The sequence below is a fragment of the Podarcis cretensis genome (assembly GCF_951804945.1).
Source record: "Podarcis cretensis genome assembly, chromosome: 7".
Classification (NCBI taxonomy): Eukaryota; Metazoa; Chordata; class Lepidosauria; order Squamata; family Lacertidae; genus Podarcis; species Podarcis cretensis.
The window spans coordinates 4581576-4603925 of NC_137176.1; the positions used below are offsets into that span (position 1 = coordinate 4581576).

A 22350-nucleotide genomic window follows, 5' to 3' on the forward strand; every position below is an offset into this window, starting at 1 on the left:
CTTTTTCTACAGGGGAGGCAAGCGGAAAGAATCCTAGCACTCTGAACAGGAGTTCTGCTTCTATCTCCTCACAATCCCCCCCCCGGGGGGGGGGACCAGAATTAGGTTAATCCCAGATTGACTGGCATAAACATGGCATTCAGGAGCACAAACAAAACACCAGTTCCTTTCCACAAAGGCCTCATGCTTATTGCTGATGGTGCAGAACACACCAAGGCTGACCAGGCCCTATTCTTGAACTACAGCTCGGTTTTCAACAGAAAAATTTGTGGGAAGTTGAAACTAGAATAATGCAGATGCGGGACAACAGAAGAGGCGTCTGAAAAACGTCCATGTTAACAGAGAACCCAGGACAGGTCGGGCAACCACATTATATAACACAGAAAGGATTTACTGGTACACCAAAATACAGGGCGGGTTTGACATGACATAACTCAAGCTCCTTGTGTCTTCAACAGGTAGTTCTATATTGCAAGGTTTCAAACATGCTTGGCTTCCAACTGTTCAGTCCAAAGGTAAGGGGCAGGCAGTGGTGGGGCTGAAACCCTCAGTGTGCTCTTCTAGCCATCAGCATTTCCCGGATGTTATCTTCAGCTTCCTTCACACTGCGCTCCAGGTACGACTTTCTCTGCTGAAAGGCACAAAAGCAACAGCAAAGAGTTGTATTCCATCAAGTTCCACTCAGAGTAGACCTGAACCTTAGCTACTCAGGTCCATCAACATCAGTGGGCCAACTATCAAACTGAGGCTAGCACTGATTGAACAGCACCCCTAAAAAGAACCATACTGAAAAGGTTAGAGGAATTTAGATGTCTTTAAAAGAGGGTTAGACAAAATTGTGGAGGATAAAGGTATTCTCCTTAGACAAGACGGATACAGTGGTACCTCAGGTTAAGTACTTAATTTGTTCCGGAGGTCCGTACTTAACCTGAAACTGTTCTTAACCTGAAGCACCACTTTAGCTAATGGGGCCTCCCGCTGCTGCTGCGCTGCCAGAGCACAATTTCTGTTCTCATCCTGAAGCAAAGTTCTTAACCTGAAGCACTATTTCTAGGTTAGCGGAGTCTGTAACCTGAGGTACCACTGTAATGGCTACTAGACACAAGGGCTATTGCTCTGCCTAGAGATGGGGTTTCACCACTTCCTCTTCCTGACAAAGGAAACGAGGGCTGTACTGCTCTGCCCTCATGCCCCCCTTGCTCCAGACAGCAGGGTGCAAGCCTAGCTTTAGGCTTCCCCCTCCTCTTTGCAGGTACTCATGAGCACCTAACTAATGGCAGATGAGGAACACCTTGTTTTTAAGCCAGGAAAGAGGCAAATGCCAGCACAACCCAAAACAGAGGAATGTTGCTTGCAAAAGTATGTCAGCCATTCCTCTAGGCCACAAACCTCTGATATCTAGTTTTCAATATGAGTTTTACTCAAGACAGAAAAGCAATATAATTTTCAATCCAATGTTTTATTTAATTGAAGACACAGGCTGAACACTTAGTAAATGACCATGTTTCTAAGCTGAATGATTTTCAATACCTTTGTCATGAAATCCTGACTAAAACATGCTTAAAGAGGTATTACAAATGAGTTTTAAAAGGGCCTGGTTGAAACATCCACCAAATATTTCTGCTCTGGGAGCTGGGGACAAGGTAGATGGTTTGCACAGATCTATACGCATCACTGCAAACTTCTGTGCTAGCACAGCCAGCGCTGACTCACAACTGTGGGTGCTCTGATGCAGACTGTGTCATACAGCAGGAGTATTTGAGGTGGGAAAGAGGGGTGACAAGAACAGAGCTCAAGCCCCTTTAATTCCTTCTTATTGCTTTCCAAATGAAGTGTTCTTTTATTTAAAAAACAAAAGAAACCTGGGAGAAAACCAGAGGAACCCCCAGAACTCTCTTCCACCCTTATTTCTGCCCTGCCAGCAGGAGTGCAACGGGGTGCTGGCTAAGGCAGGTAGGACCACTGCTCACCCCCATCGCAAGCCACAAAACTCAAACCAGTAAGAGGACGCAATATCAAAATAAGCAAAAGGCATGCACACATTAAAAAGTCTTCACCTGGTGCTGGAAAGATAAATAAGTTGATGCCAGGCAAGCCTCTCTAGGGAAGGCATTTCAAAGATGAGGTGCCACCATGGTGTTTTGCCAACTCTCCTCTCTTGTTTGCCTGCCGTTTCTCTCAAAAAGCCCAGAGACCAGAAAGGTATGTTGACTTCCCAGTAACATAGAAGGCCTAGTGGGAATGGGGTGGGTGGGTGGGTGGGTGGGTGGGTGGAGGTTAGACTCATACATGGATGAGAGAAAGCAGTGCACATGGGTGGAACTAGTACACTTGTCCCCACAGTCATTGTTGTTAACTTTCCAACAAAAAGTGAAGCCATTTCCCCAGCAGGCACACCATCCGGAAAAGGGCTCATATATGCCAAGGAATGCTGGAATGGCCGCATCATCGTTCCCATCCAGATTCCCCAGGTGGGATTCAACCCATGTCAGTTATCTCTCTAGTGGCTCTGAAGGCTTGGGCCAGTTAGGTGCCCCAGCTGCCAGCTTCCTTCGAGAGTCTGGTATGATTACCATCTCCAGTGTTGGATCCCAGGACAAAAATGGGCCATCACCGCAAAGCAGGAAACACTTTCTAGCTTTATACTATTTGTTTCCACCTGACCACATGGCAGCGAGAATAAAAAGTTTACAAACCTGTACCATGCAGGTACAGGGCGGTATACAAAATAATAATTAACAACAACAACAACAATGATAACAATAATAATGCAGAAGGCACCAGAAGTGTGGTAAGTGGGAAAGTAGGAAACTTCTTAACTCTCATGAACAAAGCTTTTCAAATGGCAATCATCATCCATGAGAACAAAGAAAAAAACTGATTTTTGAGAAGTAAGTGTACAACATTCTGGCTCAATATACTTATTAGAAGGACAGTGGTCTATATTAATGCCACACAGAGAGCCTGCTTGAGAAAGCAAGTTCACCTGGCAACTGCGCATGGGGAACTAATCATTCCAAGTCTGACAAATATTTCTCTCTAATGAATCAACACAGTGGGAATGTCTGGCTGCTCTTTGTCCTCTGAGAAATCAAATCAATTGCAAAAAGGTAGCAGAATTTCCAGTGTAACCACCATCTTACCATCCAGAATGGATTTCTCAACCTCCAGCTCACTGGCGGAAGAAAAAGCCGCTTGCCTGGTTCGGCCACTGCTGACTCTCCCACATTCTCTGCCAAGACCTTAATGGTCTATGGCTGAGTCAGCCCTGCACAACTTTTGACCAAACTGAAGATGTCCCAGCCAAGAGCCCCCGATGGGCTCACAACTTCTGCAGGCCCTTAATGGAGCAACCTGCTGCTATCCACCCACCCACCTGGCTTTTGGCTTCCAGCATATCTTCAAAGCAATTTTTCTAGCAAAATCTGTAAATAGCTGATCAAGGCAACAGTCACCCTGCAGGAATTCCACAACCACACAGGAACCCGTGAGTCAGACTCCACAATGACTGACTTATGAAAACTAAGCATACAATTTCCTGATCAGCGTCTGCCTTGCATAGAAGAGAGGTTACACAGCTACTTACTATATGTTGGAATAGGTAGGTGGGTGGCTAACTGAACTGATTCTGGCTCAGGTATAGGATGCAGCATTGAGTTGTTCATAGGGCTATTGCAAATATGAATCAAATTATCACAGTCTTGGCAGTTAAGTGCTACATTGACTCATGGCCAATCCGTCTGATTGAAGCTTTTGCCGCAATATCTCTGAGGATTGGATGTTAAGACACTGTAGGAAATGTGTTCCATTTATTCCCTAAAACTAACTTCCCATTTTCGGCAGCCCATGCTAACAAAGGCTGATGAAAGCTGAAACCTCTGAAGGGCAACATATTGGAGAACGCTGGTTTGTGAAGTCTGCTATCCTTACAGAGCTGGCAATCTGAACAGACTAGCCAGTTTCAGTCACAGGCTCCAAGCAGCAGCAGCAGCAGAATGCTGCTATGTCTGGACCAAAGGGGACAGATAGATCAGCATCCCTGCATCTACAGAGCTAAATGGCAAGGTCAGCTTCCTTTTCTGAAGATGCTCTTCTCAAGCACTGGCATCACATTCTGAAGTGTCAGCCTGTTAGATGCTCCTAATCAGATGCTTTCATTCACGAAGGCTTGGAATCCTTGGGTATGATACAATTGCCTTGAATTAAAACCCCTGATGTCAAGTGTCTTGTGACACAGTCTCAAAAAAATGTCTGGCCTGGAGTTTGAATCTCTAAAGTTAACACTTCTCATTTTTTACATTCTTTTGACACTGTGTGTGAACACTCTTAGGGAAAGTGATAATCATATCTCGAGACACAGCAGGGCACTTTCGCTTCTCTGGAGAGTACTCCTCTCTCCAGCCCCAAGGGGGGGGGGAGCTCCTGTCCCACAGGGAGGTGTCAGACAGGAGCAATGTGAAGTTACTATGGTTCTACTGAGTTTCTGGAGCTGCCGCCATCACTGGAATGCTTAAAATTGCCCACATAGTTCTCAGCTGAACGGAAAGATGTAACCATCTGAGGTCAATGAAGTCAAATATTTTTAACTATCCTATGATCCGTGAAGTTTATCTTATGTATTTAGAAAATTTACAATCTGCTTTTATATCAAAAGATTTTCAATGCAGAGAACAAGCAAGCAAGCAATAATATAATCACACTCCAAGTGAAAAGTCTTGAAGGCTTTGTCTCTTACGAACTCAAAGGAAGTAAGTGACCCTGTAAACTCATCTAAGGGCAAACAGAATATGCTGTTACACATCCAGATTTAATATATATACCATTCACAGAACTCCTCTATTTAAGGCCAAAGAATCATACCTATCTTCTGTCACCCATCTATAGCAATAGTCCACATGCCCATTCCTCTCCTTCCAAAGTTACTCAATCCAACATGCCCAGCTTGTTTCCTGTACCTCTCTAAAGAAAAGCTGCATCCAGGACAGGGCAAGGTCTCCAAAATTTGAGCACCATCAGTTCAAAATAAATCAGAGATGAATCCAACTAGATTTCCTCATATTCCAGACTCTGGCCAAGTTGTCTGTGTTACAAGGCATATAAATAAGCAACTTAAGATAGACAGATACTATCAAGTTACTCATTTGTCTATTAATTTCACTGGAGCATTGAAAATCCATTCAAATAAAAACACTGGATGCAACAGAGCACAAACCAAATAAAAATGGAAAACAAATTGTACACTACCACCAGGAGCAAAGAGGACAAGTCAAGTCCACCTGCTGTTAACAGGTACATACAGTTCACCGGAAGGCCCAACCTCAATGACTGAAAATCACAGGCAACTAGCAATACCCTGTTAAAGGTGGACATAGAAACCCACAAAGCATGCTTACATATCTTTTGCAGTGCAGTGAATTGCCAAAGACTGCTGAGGTGCCAGAATCCTTACAAGGTGGACTGTATTTCTCTACCTGCAACACAGGCGGCTGCTGTGCGTGTCTGGCAAGTGAGTACAACATGTAACCTGACCCAGAAGTCTAGCACAGCTTTGAACACCCTCTTGTCATGGACAGTGGAATATAAACAGAAAGAAATCAGATTGTCAACCCCAGTTCGGTGCCAGATAAAGATCAGCAGTGCACTGAGGTCCAGCTCCGAGGGCCTTCTGGTGGTTCCCTCCCTGCGAGAAGTGGGTTACAGGGAATAATAATAATAATAATAAATTTTATTTATATCCCGCCCTCCCCAGCCGAAGCCGGGCTCAGGGCGGCTAACAACATTAAAACAGTGTGATATTATAAAACATTATAAAAATGAATTAAAATCAAAATTGATGGCAACCATAAACTAAAGCTTTGTAAAGATTGCCAGAGGAGGGGGTCAGGCTGCGCCCTGACCAAATGCCAGGTGGAACAGCTCTGTCTTGCAGGCCCTGCGGAAAGATGTCAAGTCCTGCAGGGCCCTTGTCTCTTGTGACAGAGCGTTCCACCAGGTTGGAGCCGCAGCCGAAAAAGCCCTGGCTCTAGTTGAGGCCAGCCTAACCTCTCTGAGGCCTGGGACCCTCAAGGTGTTTTTATTTGAAGATCGTAAGTTCCTCTGTGGGGCATACCAGGAGAGGCGGTCCCGTAGGTACGAGGGCCCTAGGCCGTATAGGGCTTTGAAGGTTAAAACCAGCACCTTAAACCTGATCCTGTACTCCACCGGGAGCCAGTGCAGCTGGTATAGCACCGGATGAATGTGATCTCTAAGCGAGGACCCCGTAAGGAGTCTCGCTGCGGCATTCTGCACCCGCTGGAGTTTCTGGGTCAGTCTCAAGGGCAGCCCCACGTAGAGCGAGTTACAATAATCCAGTCTGGAGGTGACCGTCGCGTGGATCACAGTGGCTAGGTCAGGGCGAGAGAGGTAAGGAGCCAACTGCTTAGCTTGGCGGAGATGAAAAAATGCCGCCTTTGTTGTAGCTGCAATCTGCGCCTCCATGGAGAGGGAGGTATCGAAGATTACACCCAAACTCTTAACGGACGGTGCTGGCACTAATTGCACCCCCGCAAGAGATGGGAGTTGCCCCCTCAGTCCCACGTCGTCCCGTCCCAGCCAGAGGACCTCTGTCTTCGAAGGATTTAACTTCAGCCGGCTCCCACGTAACCATCCAGCCACAGCCTCCAAGCATCTGATCAATGTGTCTGGGGCCGAGTCCGGGTGGCCGTCCATCAACAAATAGAGTTGGGTGTCATCAGCATACTGATGGCAGCCCAGCCCAAAACTCCGGACAAGCTGGGCGAGGGGGCGCATAAAGATGTTAAAAAGCATCGGGGAGAGTATTGCACCCTGAGGCACACCACACACCAAGGAGTGGCGGGATGACAATTCCCCCCCAAGCGCCACCCTCTGTCCCCGACCAGAGAGAAACGAGCGCAGCCATTGAAGGACTGTGCCCTGGATCCCCACGTCGGCAAGGCGGTGGTCCAGGAGTTCGTGATCGACCATGTCGAAGGCTGCTGACAGGTCTAGAAGAATCAGCAGCCCCGACCCGCCTCGATCCAGCTGCCTGCGGAGATCATCTGTTAGGGCGACCAGAGCCGTCTCGGTCCCATGACCAGCGCGGAAGCCGGACTGGAATGGAACCAGGCAGAGGGCCTTCTCGGTGGTGGCGTCCGCCCTGTGGAATGCCCTCCCACCAGATGTCAAGGAAATAAACAACTGTCTGACTTTTAGAAGACATCTGAAGGCAGCCCTGTTTAGGGAAGTTTTTAATGTCTGGGGTTTTATTGCTTTATTATTATTATTATTATTATTATTATTATCATCATCATCATCATCATCATCATCATCATTATCAATTCTGTTGGTAGCCAGAGTGGCTGGGGAAACCCAGCCAGATGGGTAGGGTATAAATAAATTATTATTATTATTATTATTATTATTATTATTATTATTATTACTACTACTACTACTACTACTATTACTACACGTGTCACTACTACTGGTTATCTGCCCCCCCCCTCGGACTACTGCAATGAGTTCCATGTGGGGCTATCTTTGAAGGTGACTCAGAAACTACAAGTAATCCAGAATGTGGCATCTAGACCGTTGTCTGGGAATGACTGCCGACACCAGGGGTCAGCAAACATTTTCAGCAGGGGGCCAGTCCACTGTCCCTCAAACCTTGTGTGGGGCTGGACTATATTTTGAAAAAAGAAGAACGAATTCCTATGCCCCACAAATAACCCAGAGATGCATTTTAATATAAAAACACACATTCTACTCATGTAAAAACATGCTGATTCTCGGACTATCTGCGGGCTGGATTTAGAAGATGATTGGGCCGGATCCGGCCCCTGGGCCTCAGTTTGCCTATCCATGGCTGAGACCATATAACACCTGTCCTGAAAGACCTACATTGGCTCCCAGTATGTCTCCGAGCACAATTCAAAGTGTTGGTGTTGACCTTTAAAGCCCTAAACAGCCTCAGCCCAGTATACCTGAAGGAGCATCTCTACCCCCATTGCTCAGCCCAGAAACTGAGGTCCAGCTCCAAGGGCCTTCTGGCAGTTCCCACACCGCAAGAGGCAAAGCTACAGGGAACCAGGCAGAGGACCTTCTTGGCAATGGCAGGCCTTCGCCTATGGAACACCCTCCCAATCAGATGTCAAGGAGATAAATAACAATGCAACAAGTAACTATGCAACTTTCAGAAGACACCTGAAGACAGCCCTGTATCAGGAAGTTTTAAATGTTTGATGTTTTTATATGTGTGTTGGAAGCCATCAAGAGTAGCTGGGGAAACCCAGATAGATGGGTGGGGCATAAATAAAACAGCAGCAGCAGCAGCTTAAAAAAAAAAATCAGATACAATTCATGAGGGTTCAAGCTGTATAGACAGCTTGTGAAGTTTTGTTTATGATCCTTGTTGAATCCTGCTGACTATTCCCAATGTGGCAAATGAAGAAAATTATTGCATCTCTGCGTATCACAAGTTCTGGAAAAATGCCTTTGAGAATTTCAGGCAGACAAGTGACAAGCTGGAATACAGCTGGGTCTCCCAGTGAAATTAATGTAAAAAATGTAATGTAGTGTATAAAAAAATCAAATTGTCTATAAAATGGGCATGCTTTGCCCATCTGTCTGAAATATGGTAGGGCTGGTGCATGGATGGTCGGCAGCAGAACACCAGAAAATATGCCATTTGATAGAAAACACAAAGGATGCAGGCAGCAGAAGAATGGATGAATGTCTCATCAAAATGGATGGGAAAACCAAAACAAATGAACTAATTCCAAATTACTTATTAAAAGGAAAAGGAAATGAAGCATTAAAATGAAGCAACTAAGCCATTTCCCCCCTTTCACATCTTTATTATCTGGATAATTAAGTCCCAATTCTATGAAGACTTACAACACCTTATAGAAGTGACACCAAAGAAGGATGTTCTTCTCATTATAGGGGATTGGAATGCTAAAGTAGGGAGTCAAGAGATAAAAGGAACAACTGGCAAGTTTGGCCTTGGAGATCAAAATGAAGCAGGGCAAAGGCTAATAGAGTTCTGTCAAGAGAACAAGCTGGTCATCACAAACACGCTTTTCCAACAACACAAGAGACGACTCTACACATGGACATCACCAGATGGGCAGCATCGAAATCAGATTGATTATATTCTCTGCAGCCAAAGATGGAGAAGCTCTATACAGTCAGCAAAAACAAGACCTGGAGCTGACTGTGGCTCAGATCATCAGCTTCTTATAGCAAAATTCAAGCTTAAACTGAAGAAAGTAGGAAAAACCACTAGGCCAATAAGACACAATCTGAATCAAATCCCTTATGAATACACAGTGGAAGTGAGGAACAGGTTTAAGGATTTAGAATTGCTGGACAGAGTGCCTGAAGAACTATGGATGGAGGCTCGTAAGATTATACAGGAGGCAGCAACGAAAACCATCCCAATGAAAAGGAAATGCAAGAAAGCAAAGTGGCTGTCCAATGAGGCCTTACAAATAGCGGGGGAGAGAAGGCAAGCAAAATGCAAGGGAGATCGTGAAACATACAGGAAATTGAATGCAGATTTCCAAAGAATAGCAAGGAGAGACAAGAAGACCTTCTTAAACAAGCAATGCAAAGAAATAGAGGAAAGCAATAGAATGGGAAGAACCAGAGATCTGTTCAAGAAAATTGGAGATATGAAAGGAACATTTCGTACAAAGATTTCCATAATAAAGGACAAAAGTGGAAAGGACCTAACAGAAGCAGAAGACATCAAGAAGAGGTGGCAAGAATACACAGAGGAATTATACCAGAAAGAAACGGATGTCTCATATACCCCAGGTAGTGTGGTTGCTGACCTTGAGCCAGACATCCTGGAGAGTGAAGTCAAATGGGCCTTAGAAAGCACTGCAAATAACAAGGCCAGTGGAAGTGATGGTATTCCAGCTGAACTATTTAAAATTTTAAAAGATGATGCTGTTAAGGTGCTACACTCAATATGCCAGCAAGTTTGGAAAACTCAGCAGTGGCCAGAAGATTGGAGAAGATCAGTCTACATCCCAATCCCAAAGAAGGGCAGTGCCAAAGAATGCTCCAACTATCGCACAATTGCACTAATTTCTCACGCTAGCAAGGTTATGCTTAAAATTCTACAAGGAAGGCTCAAGCAGTATGTGGACCGAGAACTCCCAGAAGTGCAAGCTGGATTTAGAAGAGGCAGAGGAACCAGAGACCAAATTGCAAACATGCGCTAGATTATGGAGAAAGCTAGAGAGTTCCAGAAAGACATTTACTTCTGCTTCATTGACTATGCAAAAGCCTTTGACTGTGTCGACCATGGCAAACTATGGCAAGTTCTTAAAGAAATGGGAGTGCCTGATCACCTCATCTGTCTCCTGAGAAATCTCTATGTGGGACAAGAAGCTACAGTTAGAACTGGATATGGAACAACTGACTGGTTCAAAATTGGGAAAGGAGTACGACAAGGCTGCATTTTGTCTCCCTGCTTATTTAACTTATATGCAGAATTCATCATGCGAAAGGCTGGGCTGGATGAATCCCTAGCCGGAATTAAGATTGCCGGAAGAAATATCAACAACCTCAGATATGCAGATGACACAACCTTGATGGCAGAAAGTGAGGAGGAATTAAAGAACCTTTTATTGAGGGTGAAAGAGGAGAGTGCAAAATATGGTCTGAAGCTCAACATCAAAAAAACGAAGATCATGGCTACTGGTCCCATCACCTCCTGGCAAATAGAAGGGGAAGAAATGGAGGCAGTGAGAGATTTTACTTTCTTGGGCTCCATGATCACTGCAGATGGTGACAGCAGCCACGAAATTAAAAGACGCCTGCTTCTTGGGAGAAGGGCAATGACAGGCCTAGACAGCATCTTGAGAAGTAGAGACATCACCTTGCCAACAAAGGTCCGTATAGTTAAAGCTATGGTTTTCCCAGTAGTGATGTATGGAAGTGAGAGCTGGACCATAAAGAAGGCTGATCGCCGAAGAATTGATGCTTTTGAATTATGGTGCTGGAGGAGACTCTTGAGTGTCCCATGGACTGCAAGAAGATCAAACCTCTCCATTCTGAAGGAAATCAGCCCTGAGTGCTCACTGGAAGGACAGATTGTGAAGCTGAGGCTCCAGTACTTTGGCCACCTCATGAGAAGAGAAGACTCCCTGGAGAAGACCCTGATGTTGGGAAAGATGGAGGGCACAAGGAGAAGGGGGCGACAGAGGACGAAATGGTTGGATAGTGTTTTCGAGGTTACCAGCATGAGTCTGACCAAGCTGCGGGGGGCAGTGGAGGACAGGAGTGCCTGGCGTTCTCTGGTCCATGGGGTCACGAAGAGTCGGACACGACTAAACGACTAAACAACAAAGTCCCACTTGTTCACATGCATAGCCTCATCTTGGTTTTTTGTCTCTTGGTGACACTAGTGTCTTCTCAACTTCTACAGACTGACAGGTGTAAACTCAAAGCTGTGTGCTATTAGAAACCATTTCTGACTGTAAAGGAAATCTTTCTTCTGCTGAAGACTCTGCTTTTGCACTGTTTGCTCTAAGTCTTTCTTACATTTTTCACATATCTGAAAGCAAGGTGTCAGGGGCTCAGGAGCAGAAGCACAGGGAAGAGGGGAGATGGAGAGCGAAGGGGAAGAATCTGAGGGCAGCGTAGGGGAAGATGACAGTGGCCCGAGAGATTCCATGAGCCTCTCCAGCGAATTGGAAGATTCACAGAAGGGGGCTCCGATGGCCAGGGCAAGGGGGGTCCCGGGAGGGACGCACCAGAAGCTAGGGGCCAGCAGCGACTCCCAAAGCAGCAGCTGGAGATCGGGACCAGTTTCCCCACCAGAGCGTAGCGGGGGGGAAGAGTCCCATGAGTCAGGGCTGACCACGCCCCTATCGCTGAGTGAGGGAACGGAGGGGAAGTCAGATCCAGCTAGCCCCCCCGAAGGGGGAAGCAGTGACAGGAGCAGTGTAACGGTCAGGAGGAAGGTGGCCGGGTGGGCGCGCGCGCCAAGTTCAAATGTACAGGCGCGTGGGACAGCAGGGAGCTCGGATTGGGAGCCAGGTCCTAAAGCACGCCGGAGGCAGGGGGAAGAATCCGGGGACTCTTCAGCATCAGAAGAGTCCAGAAAGGGCAACACCCCGGCGGGCAGACGGACCCAGAGGAGGAAAGAACAACGGAAGAGGTGGAGTAAGGCTAGAGTCTTAAACTGGTGTCTAGGGGGAGGAGACTCAGACGGAACTTCGGCGGTCTAGGGTTTAAGACGTAGAGCTGCGCGCTACGGCTTTGGAATGGAAACTGAACTTCAATAAAGACTTTTGTATATAACCACGACCTGGCGTTGGTCCTCTGTGGGCTGGGACCTTGGGCAGCTCTGACACAAGGTATCAACTATGGGTCAATAAAGAGCCCAGCCTTCCTGGCAAACACTTTTATGTGCCCGACAGTTATGTACAATAGACAAGGAAGGGCTCGTCCCATCTATTAACATTTAGCTGCAAGCGAAGTGAAAGGTGTGTAAAAAGGAGGGGTGTGGGCCAGGCAGGAAGTTGTGACATCACAGCCACATACCTGAACACTAAGGTGTGTTTAGCTAGGATGAGTCAAAGCTTTGTCAGCTCTGTTCTAAGCAATGCCACACACTAGTCTGTTTAAACATGTCCTGCTCCTCCCGGAAGAGGCAAAAAAATCTATTATTCTGGTTTTGCATAGCAAACCAAAGTGAGGAAGGAACAGCAAGGAATGTGTAGGGTGGGTCCTCATACTTGAGATAAATGCAAATGAAATTAATTCTGTGAGTAGAGATTACTCGTGCAATGACTGTCAAAGTATGGCCTAGAGCAATGTTAAAAGACCTTGAGGGTGAGATATATGACTAGCAAGTGAGGCTCTGTAGAAAAATCACAGATGTAACTGTCCCAAGTGGAGATATCAGATGAGTTACTATCTCACTGCTCTGAAGTCAGGCAGCACAACGCATAAGACACCATCTCTAAAACCCACTATACAAGGTGGGTAAAAAGTGGATAATAAATCCTCTATTTACTGGCAATCCTGATCCAATACATGGAGACCAGGTTTAGGTGCAAAGTGATTTCAGCACAAATTCCAAGACCTATGCTAATCATCAACAAGGACACAGATACTTAGGAGTAGTTCTGCATTTCAAACATGTATTTTCAGTGGAAGGCACTTAGGACAACCCAGAAACATTCTGTTCAAAATGTTTGAATTTTGAAAACCAAGAAGCAGCAATGCAGATTTGGTGGGGCAGGGGAAGGAGGGTGCAAAAGTGCCAAAATACTGATTTATTTAAAGAGCAAAAATCCTTGGTGTGGCCTTGGCCTAAACAGCATATATAAAGAAGAGGCACTTTGCCGCTGACACTGACCTGAGGGACATCACTTCTAAAGTCCTCAGAACAGAACAAATTTGGAAAAGCAGAAGGCAGAAAATCAAGAAATCAGAAAACTCCCATCACTCATTAGGAATGTTATCATGATTGTGCAGCTGTGTCAACATTAGACAACCCAGATTAAAATACTGGTGGAAAGAAACAGGGGGAGAGGGGTGTTTTGCTATGGCGGGACTTTGGGAAGAGTCAGTTTTACTTGGCTGTATGGGAGTTGGCTTGTTTTTAAAGCCTTCTCCACTGGAAACTTACAAAAGGATGGAAATCTCACAAAGATAAAAATTATTTTCCAAAAACAGTATGTTGAGACAAAGGTGATTGAGAACAATCTTTTAAATCACCGATTTTGAAAGTAACACACTAAAATGTGTATACATTATTTTCAATTTAACGTATTCATATACTCAAGAAAACTACAGTAGAAAAGAGTGACAGACCAAAATAAAAACAGGTTCAGAAAGTATTTTAGAATGATACTGTAGCCTCTGTACATACAAAAGGTGGCTTTAAAAACCATATGCAGGTGAGAGAAACCTGATTGGGCAATGTATTTGTATTCAGAGCAGAGAGTTTCCTTATAACCCACTCTCAGCCCATAGTGCTATTATCATTTTGAAGGTATATCTAAATCCCGTGGCCCTTGGCAAGCTCTGCCCCATGGCACATGCCCATTCACCTTGCAACCTCTCCTCCAGTAGCGGCTGGTGGGGCAGGGCGGCTTCCCACCACTACGGTCACGGGCAGTTTCCAAGAGGAAGAGGTGAGGCAGCAGGGAGGTGTTGGCACCAACCTCTCCATCGCCTCACCTTCCCTCATGTCAGTAACCTGCCATGACCCCAGCACTGGGAAGCCAGGTAAGCAGCACACCTGGGCATTCCGCTAAAACTCTCCCACACTACTCCCCTTTGCAGCTGGAGCCAAGCAATCTGTCCCTGCTCCAGCAGCCGTGCATTCATTGCTTCCCACCACTATGGAGAAAATTATCTGTCAGAATACTGGGACAGCATGGTATCACAGGCTCACCCATGTCCTGCACAGCTTCTGTTAATTTGCAACTTCAGCAGGTCTGGTGGACTGATTAGAATAGCCCTCACTGATCAAACAGTTTCCTTAAAACATTTTGAATGGGTGAGGGGGTTGTTGAAGAGACGACAGGATCTTCTACTTGCCAAGCAGTAAAATATTAGTCATCACGGTAACAGGGAGAAGGTAAAAAAAATATGAAGATATCAAGCAGAATTGTGGAGAGTTCCCTGCTACTTGAAGCCTTTTGCCAAAACTAGATGCCTTTCTAAAATGAATGATTAAGTTTAAGCAGTATATCTAAATTTAACAACTGAATAATAAGATGAAACTCTGCACTTATTTGTTAAGGAAGAACCCACTTTAGATCACAAGCTCTCTAAAACCTACCAAGAGATGGCCCCCATAGGCTGGGACAGTATATCCCATTTATCAAGAATGCCAAACAGGCCTTCTCTCTCCCACTGCCCAGCCTCCCCCTTCATATGGTAAATATAAATACAGCAAGTCGCAGTAGTAGAGAAATCCACCTTATAGCAGCCTCCCCCTTATTTGTTATTTTTAGCCACTTCGTCTGACAACGCCCAACAACTAAGCAGGCTGAGAATAGTAAGGGGGAGAGAAGGATTATCAAGTACTAACAGTGAAAACACACAGCCATAATCACTTCCTCCACTAAGGAGAAATGGGTGTTTTCCATGTCTTTACAGCATCAGAAAACTTGCTTTTTCTCAAATGCCACACTGAAACACTAAGCACTATCATGTACCACAATGAAATCAAATTATTCTTTCCTGAAATAGTTTCTCCTAGCATTTTTAAGCAAACAAAATGGGCTGTTATCATTTTAGGATGCTTCCAAAATAGATCTCTCCCCACCTCCCCTCATGCACACTTACTGTATTGGCCCAATTATAAACCACACCTTGTTTTCCAAATTCCAACCATGAAAAGTTAAAGTGCGGCTTAAATTCACAACCTTACAAAAACTGGCTTTTACAATATCGCTGCTGAAACAGACATACGGTAAAACGGAACAGGTGTGAGTGCCTGCGGAATGTGAAGGGAGTGGCTTATAGTCAGGCATTGTCTTTTTTTCTTTTCTCCCCTTGAATTTTAAAGGTGCGCCTTATATTCGGGCCAATATGGTATCAAGAATATTCAATATTGTCAAGGCTGTGGGAGAGGCCCACATCATCAGCAGGAAAAATGCTTCCCACAACTGCAAGCAGTTCTGAGAAAAGGGCCATAGGTCAGTCATATTCGTATATGGTGAAGGCTCCAGGCTTCGTCTCAGTGGCAAAATACCTCAGGCAGTGGGACCTTGAAAGATGTCTGACCCAAGATCTCAGACAGCTGCTGCCAGTTGAAGTGGACAATATTGGACAAGATGTATTAATTCTGTAGTGCCAAGCTAACTATGACTTAGTGTGAACATGCAAGCATGCTGGTGCAATTAGTAAATTGTGGCAGCTTTGTTTCTTCCACACTTCTGCTGCCACCATGCTATGGAAGCTAAGCCTTTGTTTGGTTTAGCATTACAGCCCAACTCAAGCTCATGGTTTGTCTCCCCCAAGCAAATCACAAGTCGTAAGTCAAGAATAAGCCTTGGTTGCAGCTCACTTTTTGTTTGATGTGAGACAAACCACAAGTCTGAGTTCAGACATAACACTGAACCAGACCATTGCTTTACTCCTGGTGGCACAGTCTCAGCTGGGAGAGAGAAAGTAGCCACAGTTTTCTTACTGTGCATCAGCACACTTGTTTGTTCGTGCTAAGCCATAATCTTTGTCTTCTACGTGAACAACTACAAGACCAATGCCTCTATGTTTCTTTGCAGAAAGTTTTAATAGGAGGATAAATATCACAACAACATGCTTCCAGATGTGTATGAAATATATAGTCGGATAACACTGTCTTGGAGTCTGCATGCAGACACCTCCCCAAACCTCTGTATTGCTAGTAGAAGGCAGCCATGCCAATTGGAGATGCAGCTCCAAACTGCAGCAGCAGGAAGTCTTTGAAAAATCTCAAAAATGTGAGCAGGAGAACTTCCCAGTTGCTCAGGTTTCCCTACAACAGCAAAAGAGGTGGCTGTTATAGGGGGCAAAAAAGTGAATGTGTGCAATACAAAAGCTGTTAGGGCATGCCACAATATAGCACAATATATTTCTTCCAAGACATGCTTGGTGGTCTAGCTCAAAAATATAGCCCATATATTAACCAATGAGGAGCACTATTCAGAAAAAGAGAAAAACATGGTTTTTGGACACTCTATTAATATACAATTTACTCTCCAAAGCAAATTGTGAAGTACCACCCCTTAACCAGCCTTCCCCAACCTTGCTGGGCTGAAGAGAGCTATAGTCCAAAATATCCAGAGGGCACCAGGTTGGGGAAGGCTGCTCTCAACACTTGTGTTAGGTGAGTGAGGTCATCTTCTCACCATCAAAAAAACTGGATGAAACAAAACCCCTTCTCAATTATGCAATTTTCAAAACTACTTTCCCCTCATTTTATCACATTCGGTCTCTTCACCACAGTACTTTAGCTGTGAAAACATGGCAGACACACTTTTCACATCTGGTTCTGAAACTGTTGCAAATTCATCAGCCCATGAATGATGTGGGAGGTTCTGTCACACAGCCAAGGAGGATCAAGACAGAAGACTGTGCCTCTAGTATGAGGCTTCATCAACCCAGACCAAAACATAGGACAACTGTAATAATGGTAGAGTTGGAGAGTATGCAATGAAGGTAACTAGCAAAAGTGGTACGAACGAAATTTAGCTGCCACCTCCCTGAACTATTCACTCCTAAAATCCACTCTGCTTCTGGCAAAATTTAACCTTGTCGCAGCACAGATATTTCATAGGCTATCATATGGTTCAAAGCACAGATGAATAAGCCAGCTCTGCTGCCTCAAGGTTATCAAGGCTGCAACTGAAGAAGAGGTCCAACAGTTTCGTTTAGCTCAGCAAGCTCTCTGGAAGTTCAAAAAGTCAAGTACCATTTCCTACCACAAACAGAAGCTTGGCAGAAGCCACAATGTATTGAAGGCTCATTATACAAAACTAACTATAAAACCAGCCAAAAAAAGAGGAAACTTTGTTCAGAATGCTGATCCTTAACCCTAGTGCCAACTGTTCTAGCAATGAGGCTGTGGCCATCATCATGGAGAAATGACAGCTGTTATTTCCAAAGGCATTTTTGAAAGAGGAACAAATATAGCTGTAATATGTCTGCCATTTTTCCTCTAGGGCATCTGACCTGCACTGGCCGCCAAGGCTGTCCTTAGCTGCCGAGTCAAGCAGACTTTGTCTTCATTTGATGAGACCTGACATTCAGCCCCAAATGTTATTAAAATGTTAGCTTGCTTCATATCATTAACACAGTTGTTCCTGAACGTATCTATTCCCTCCTTTCCATTAAAATAGCTAAAAATAGATGTTCAAAGACTAGGAAATTGCCAGAAGCTCTCTCTCACTACTAGTCCTTTTTTAAAATACTGAACACCAAGAATATATTTGCCATGCCAATATTTTTGCCAAGGAAATGTTAAGGTGAACAACTCACTGATTTGGGTATGACTGAAAGCTCCGAAGCTGAAACAATCCTACAACAAGTTATCAAAAGGGTGTTTGGCATGTCTGCCTTTTCATATTCTTTTCTGCAGTGGATGAGATCTCTGCCCATTTCAGTACCTGCTGCTAGACTGCTGCAGCTTGAGGATATGCAGGCACTACAAATTTGCCCCCTGAGAGTGAGATGCTGGTGATCTCCATGTGACCAATTAGGGGGTTAATAAATGAAAACCACAAGCCTCTTGTTCCTCAAATACAATTGTGAGCAATAACTTATTACACACATTAACATGGTTCACATTATCAGTTCACAAGGGATGAAGAAACAGCACTGTGCAGTTAACCTCTAGCATCACTTCCGTTGAGACAATAAGGGAGCAATCCTTATTGGCATAAAGCAAGCAGGTGTAAGTTAAGTCTGCGTTGGGACAAAAGGCAGTATAAAACAGAAAATAAAAAAATGCAATAAATAGCTGCCGTTTTACCAACCCCAAACTTACCTCTAATTCCTTAATTTTCTCTTCCGCTATTTTTTGTTTGTCTAAAAGTTGGCTATGAATTACTCCTTTGGACTGAAGGATAAACCTACAAAGTGTGAAAGAAAGAGAAAAGAATATGGCAGTATATTCAGCATTCATGAGTTGGTGCTGTAAATAACCAAATAAAATCTTAATGAAAAGGACACTGAATTCTACATTGACAGGCTTGTCTTCCATTCAGAGCATAAAGTCAGCTTGTCTTATGAACCTCTACTGGAAAAGGCTTCTGGATATTCTCCACAGCAGGACTGCCAGATGTTGCTGAACTACGTTTTCCGTAATCCCTGATGATCATCCAGTCCTCCCTTGCCATTTGTAACACCATGAAAAACAACCGCTCCCTATTTTTCCCTCCAAGATTTTCCTCATAATTAGAGGCATTATGCAAGCCTCACCATGGGTACCCAACAGTCTACACCCTTCAGGCTTGATGCTGGCGATAGTAACCTCCCAAGATTTGCTTCTCTTCTTCTTTTCTGGGGATAGACCTTGGGGATAGCATAGAATCATAAAATCACAGGATTGTATCGTTAGAAGGGACCCAAGGGTCATCTAGCCAAACAATCTGCAATGCACGAATCTCAACCAAAGGATCAATGACAGAAAGTCCACAACCCCCCAATAGTCAATTGAATCATTTTTGGCTCTCTAGTACTGGTGCTGTTGCATATTTTGGTGGTTTATGACACTTTACTTTTATTGCGGGTTGTCTTATTGTGATGTCTGCTTTCCATATTTTAATGCTTTTATTTTAACACCATTTTACCAAGAGCTGCCAAGAGCAGTGGGCTGAGATCCACCGCATTCACACAGTTGAAACTAGAGACACCACCATCCCTATTTGTGCTGGGGCTGCATTCTTTGCCCCCATGCATGTCAGTGGAACATGCATAAGCCCACCCATCCCCAATCCACCTTCTTCCGGGTCCAAAATTACCTGCACATCAGCAGTCATGCATCAATTAGTTATGTAATAAACTGATTAGGACAAGATTGTCCTAGGAACCTTGTTGTACAACACCCTAGAAATGTGATATGACCTGCCAGAAAGGAGAACTATTGCTCAGTTTACTACCGATAGACAGACACTGAAAAGTTGAGCAGACAGGTGCATACCTGCCTCTACTGTTGCCACCTTTTCCCACTGATCTTGCTCCTTTACCTTTACAGCAGTGGGGCATGCAGAAATTTGCCAGTTGAAGCTTTCCCCAGCATGAAGACACAGTAATGAGGGGAGGATATCACCTGTTAAACTTCTTGTAAAAGGCATAGGGGCAGGCAGGTTTTTTCCAGGAGATACCTGTTCTGAAGGTATGGAACGTAATTTGCCTTACATCTAATATTTCCATTAACTTGCCAGGAGGCAGGGCTGGTCTAGAGCTCCAACATATTATATTACTTAAGTAAACAGAAATAACCATACAGCTTCCAAATGGGACTTCTTGCATTGCTAGACACTTAACTAGAGGGTAGATTTATACCATTGTTCAATGTCTTAAAAAATATTGTGGAGCACCTCTATGAAAGTGCTTGAAATAACATGGCATTGACAAAGGAAGAAAGGGTTTGGCTCTGAAACACTACCAGGGCAGAATTAGGGGGAAGGCAAACCTTATGAATATCCATTTATAAAGGGGTTCAATTTACACTTTACAGAACATGTAAAAAAAAATTGAAAATTCAAGACTAAAGCTGCATTATAACAAGATGCATCCCAGCATCAAAACAGAATTAATGCATCAAGACTTCCACTTCCTTTCTACCTTCGTTTCCAGCATCCTTTCATGCAACAAACACCAAACAAAAGTATAGTTTAGCCTTCGTAGGCTTGTTGCCTATGCCAGGGCTTGGGCTGGCACACATCTTCTAACTGTGGCTACGTGAGCAACAAAGGCCTGTAGGATCATTCAGCCCCTTCCCTTGCAGCACTTTGCCTCTAGCCCCTCTCTTTTCTCATGTGAATCCCACATCGCCTGCCTCCCATTTTTACATTTATTTATTTATGTAATGTGTTGATTCATTTAGCACTTAAAAGTATTTAGTATGAAATCAATCCATAATACTCTTACATTTACATTTGTTTCTAATAATATGTATAGTTCAACATTTTCTTGTATCTTGGTAACACCAGCGCATGATAAAAACACTAAACCTTTCAATAAAAATATGACTGAAGAGGAATAGGTCTCACATGATGTCCATCTAGTTCAGTATGGTCTATACTGGTGGGCAGCAGATCTCCATGATTGTTACCTGGAGATGGTGGCAATTGGACCTGGGACCTTCTGCATACAAGGCAGGTCCTCCGCCATTAAGCTACAGCCCTTTCCCATTGGGGTGTCTATCTTCCTTCACCCTAACTATCTCCCAAACACTTAACGTTCAATAATCTAATGCAGGCATAGGCAAACTCGGCCCTCCAGATGTTTTGGGACTACAATTCCCATCATCCCTGCACACTGGTCCCGTTAGCTAGGGATGATGGGAGATGTAGTCCCAAAACATCTGGAGGGCCGAGTTTGCCTATGCCTGATCTAATGGCATACTCCGTTTATTTTCAATGATGACAAACCATTATGCAGATAGCTGTTAAAAGATACCATTTCTCTATCATCCAATACAACTAAATCTTTACCATAACCAAATAATGTAACTAATCGGTATGCCAGTATTTCACCTCCAGTTACAGTTTCACTTTCTTTTAATATAGCTGCCCCAAAGGTTCTTTTAGGAGAGGACAAAATATGATACATATCAATATTAATTGTCTTAAAACTCCATATTATATTATTTGCTCCCCTTTGATGCAATTATACATTTAATATTTTTTAATAAAAGTTTCCTTTCAAATTTATACTAATAGTTTGTTAAACAAATTGCCATAACCATTTCCTTATGTCTAGTGATACCTCATGTCTCAAATCTTTTTTCCATTTTATTTACAGGTGTTTGCTGAAATATTTTTTATCAATGAGCATTCTGTATAACTTGCTCAATAGTTTTTGTGTATGAACATTCAACAATAAACTTTCAAACTGTTATTCTCAGCAACGGCCATACTTCATCGCTAAACTATAGGCGATTTTTCTTAACTGCAAATATTTGGGGGAGATGCAGGATCGTTGCATTTCACAACTGATTGCATAATATTTAAAAATCATCTCATTTTTAACAAGGGTTAAATATTAGATGGATACTAATATTAACCAGGAATAACACTAAAAAGCACTCCTCCTTAAACACGATTGGAAACTTCTGGTGGTTCCAGGCCCTTGTGGTGGCAACAATTGTCCATGTTGTGATGAGGGAAGAAACCCCAACAGGACAACATCACTAGGAGCTCTCCAAGGTGCTGTTCCGGGTGCTGAACTTGTAAGCTTTGCAATTACCCCTAAGGTGGCAAATACAGTCCAATGTCTCTGTGCAGGCAGAACTTAAATCACCAGCATATATCCTCGCAGTTAGTTGATTTCAAGGTTGCCAAAAACAGTATCTTTCATCCAACGCAAGGCAGCCCACTAACAGGGCCTCCACTGTTAATCATAAGGCCTGTCAGTTGATAACAGAAGTGACCTTTGTGCTTCTGTTTGATTCTGAATCAGAGGCACGAGTGTGAGATGTGAGAGACCTGGCTTGGAAGCAATACAGTGGGCCAACCACTTACACAATGGTTCAGTTCCAGGAGTCCATGCACAAAGGCAAAATCATGTAAAGCCACAAAGCTCTGGAACCAGCCCCTGCCCTGAACAACCATCCTTACCTGTCTGGGGCAGACGTTGCCCTCAGCCTTGCTTACTGGGCTCTGG

At 44.1% G+C, this 22350-nt stretch overlaps 1 protein-coding gene across 1 annotated transcript in view; it reads right to left on the bottom strand.

Annotated features, from left to right (window-relative positions):
* Nucleotides 1-370: 370 nt before the first annotated feature.
* PFDN1 (prefoldin subunit 1) overlaps nt 371-22350 on the bottom strand; it is a 32201-nt gene continuing 10221 nt past the window's right edge. Inside the window, exons 3-4 of the mRNA XM_079983702.1 lie at nt 18506-18590; nt 371-631 (exon numbers count right to left, since the gene is read on the bottom strand). Coding sequence (XP_079839828.1) covers nt 548-631; nt 18506-18590 — 169 coding nt within the window. The 3' untranslated portion in view covers nt 371-547. The remainder of the gene's footprint in view (nt 632-18505; nt 18591-22350) is intronic.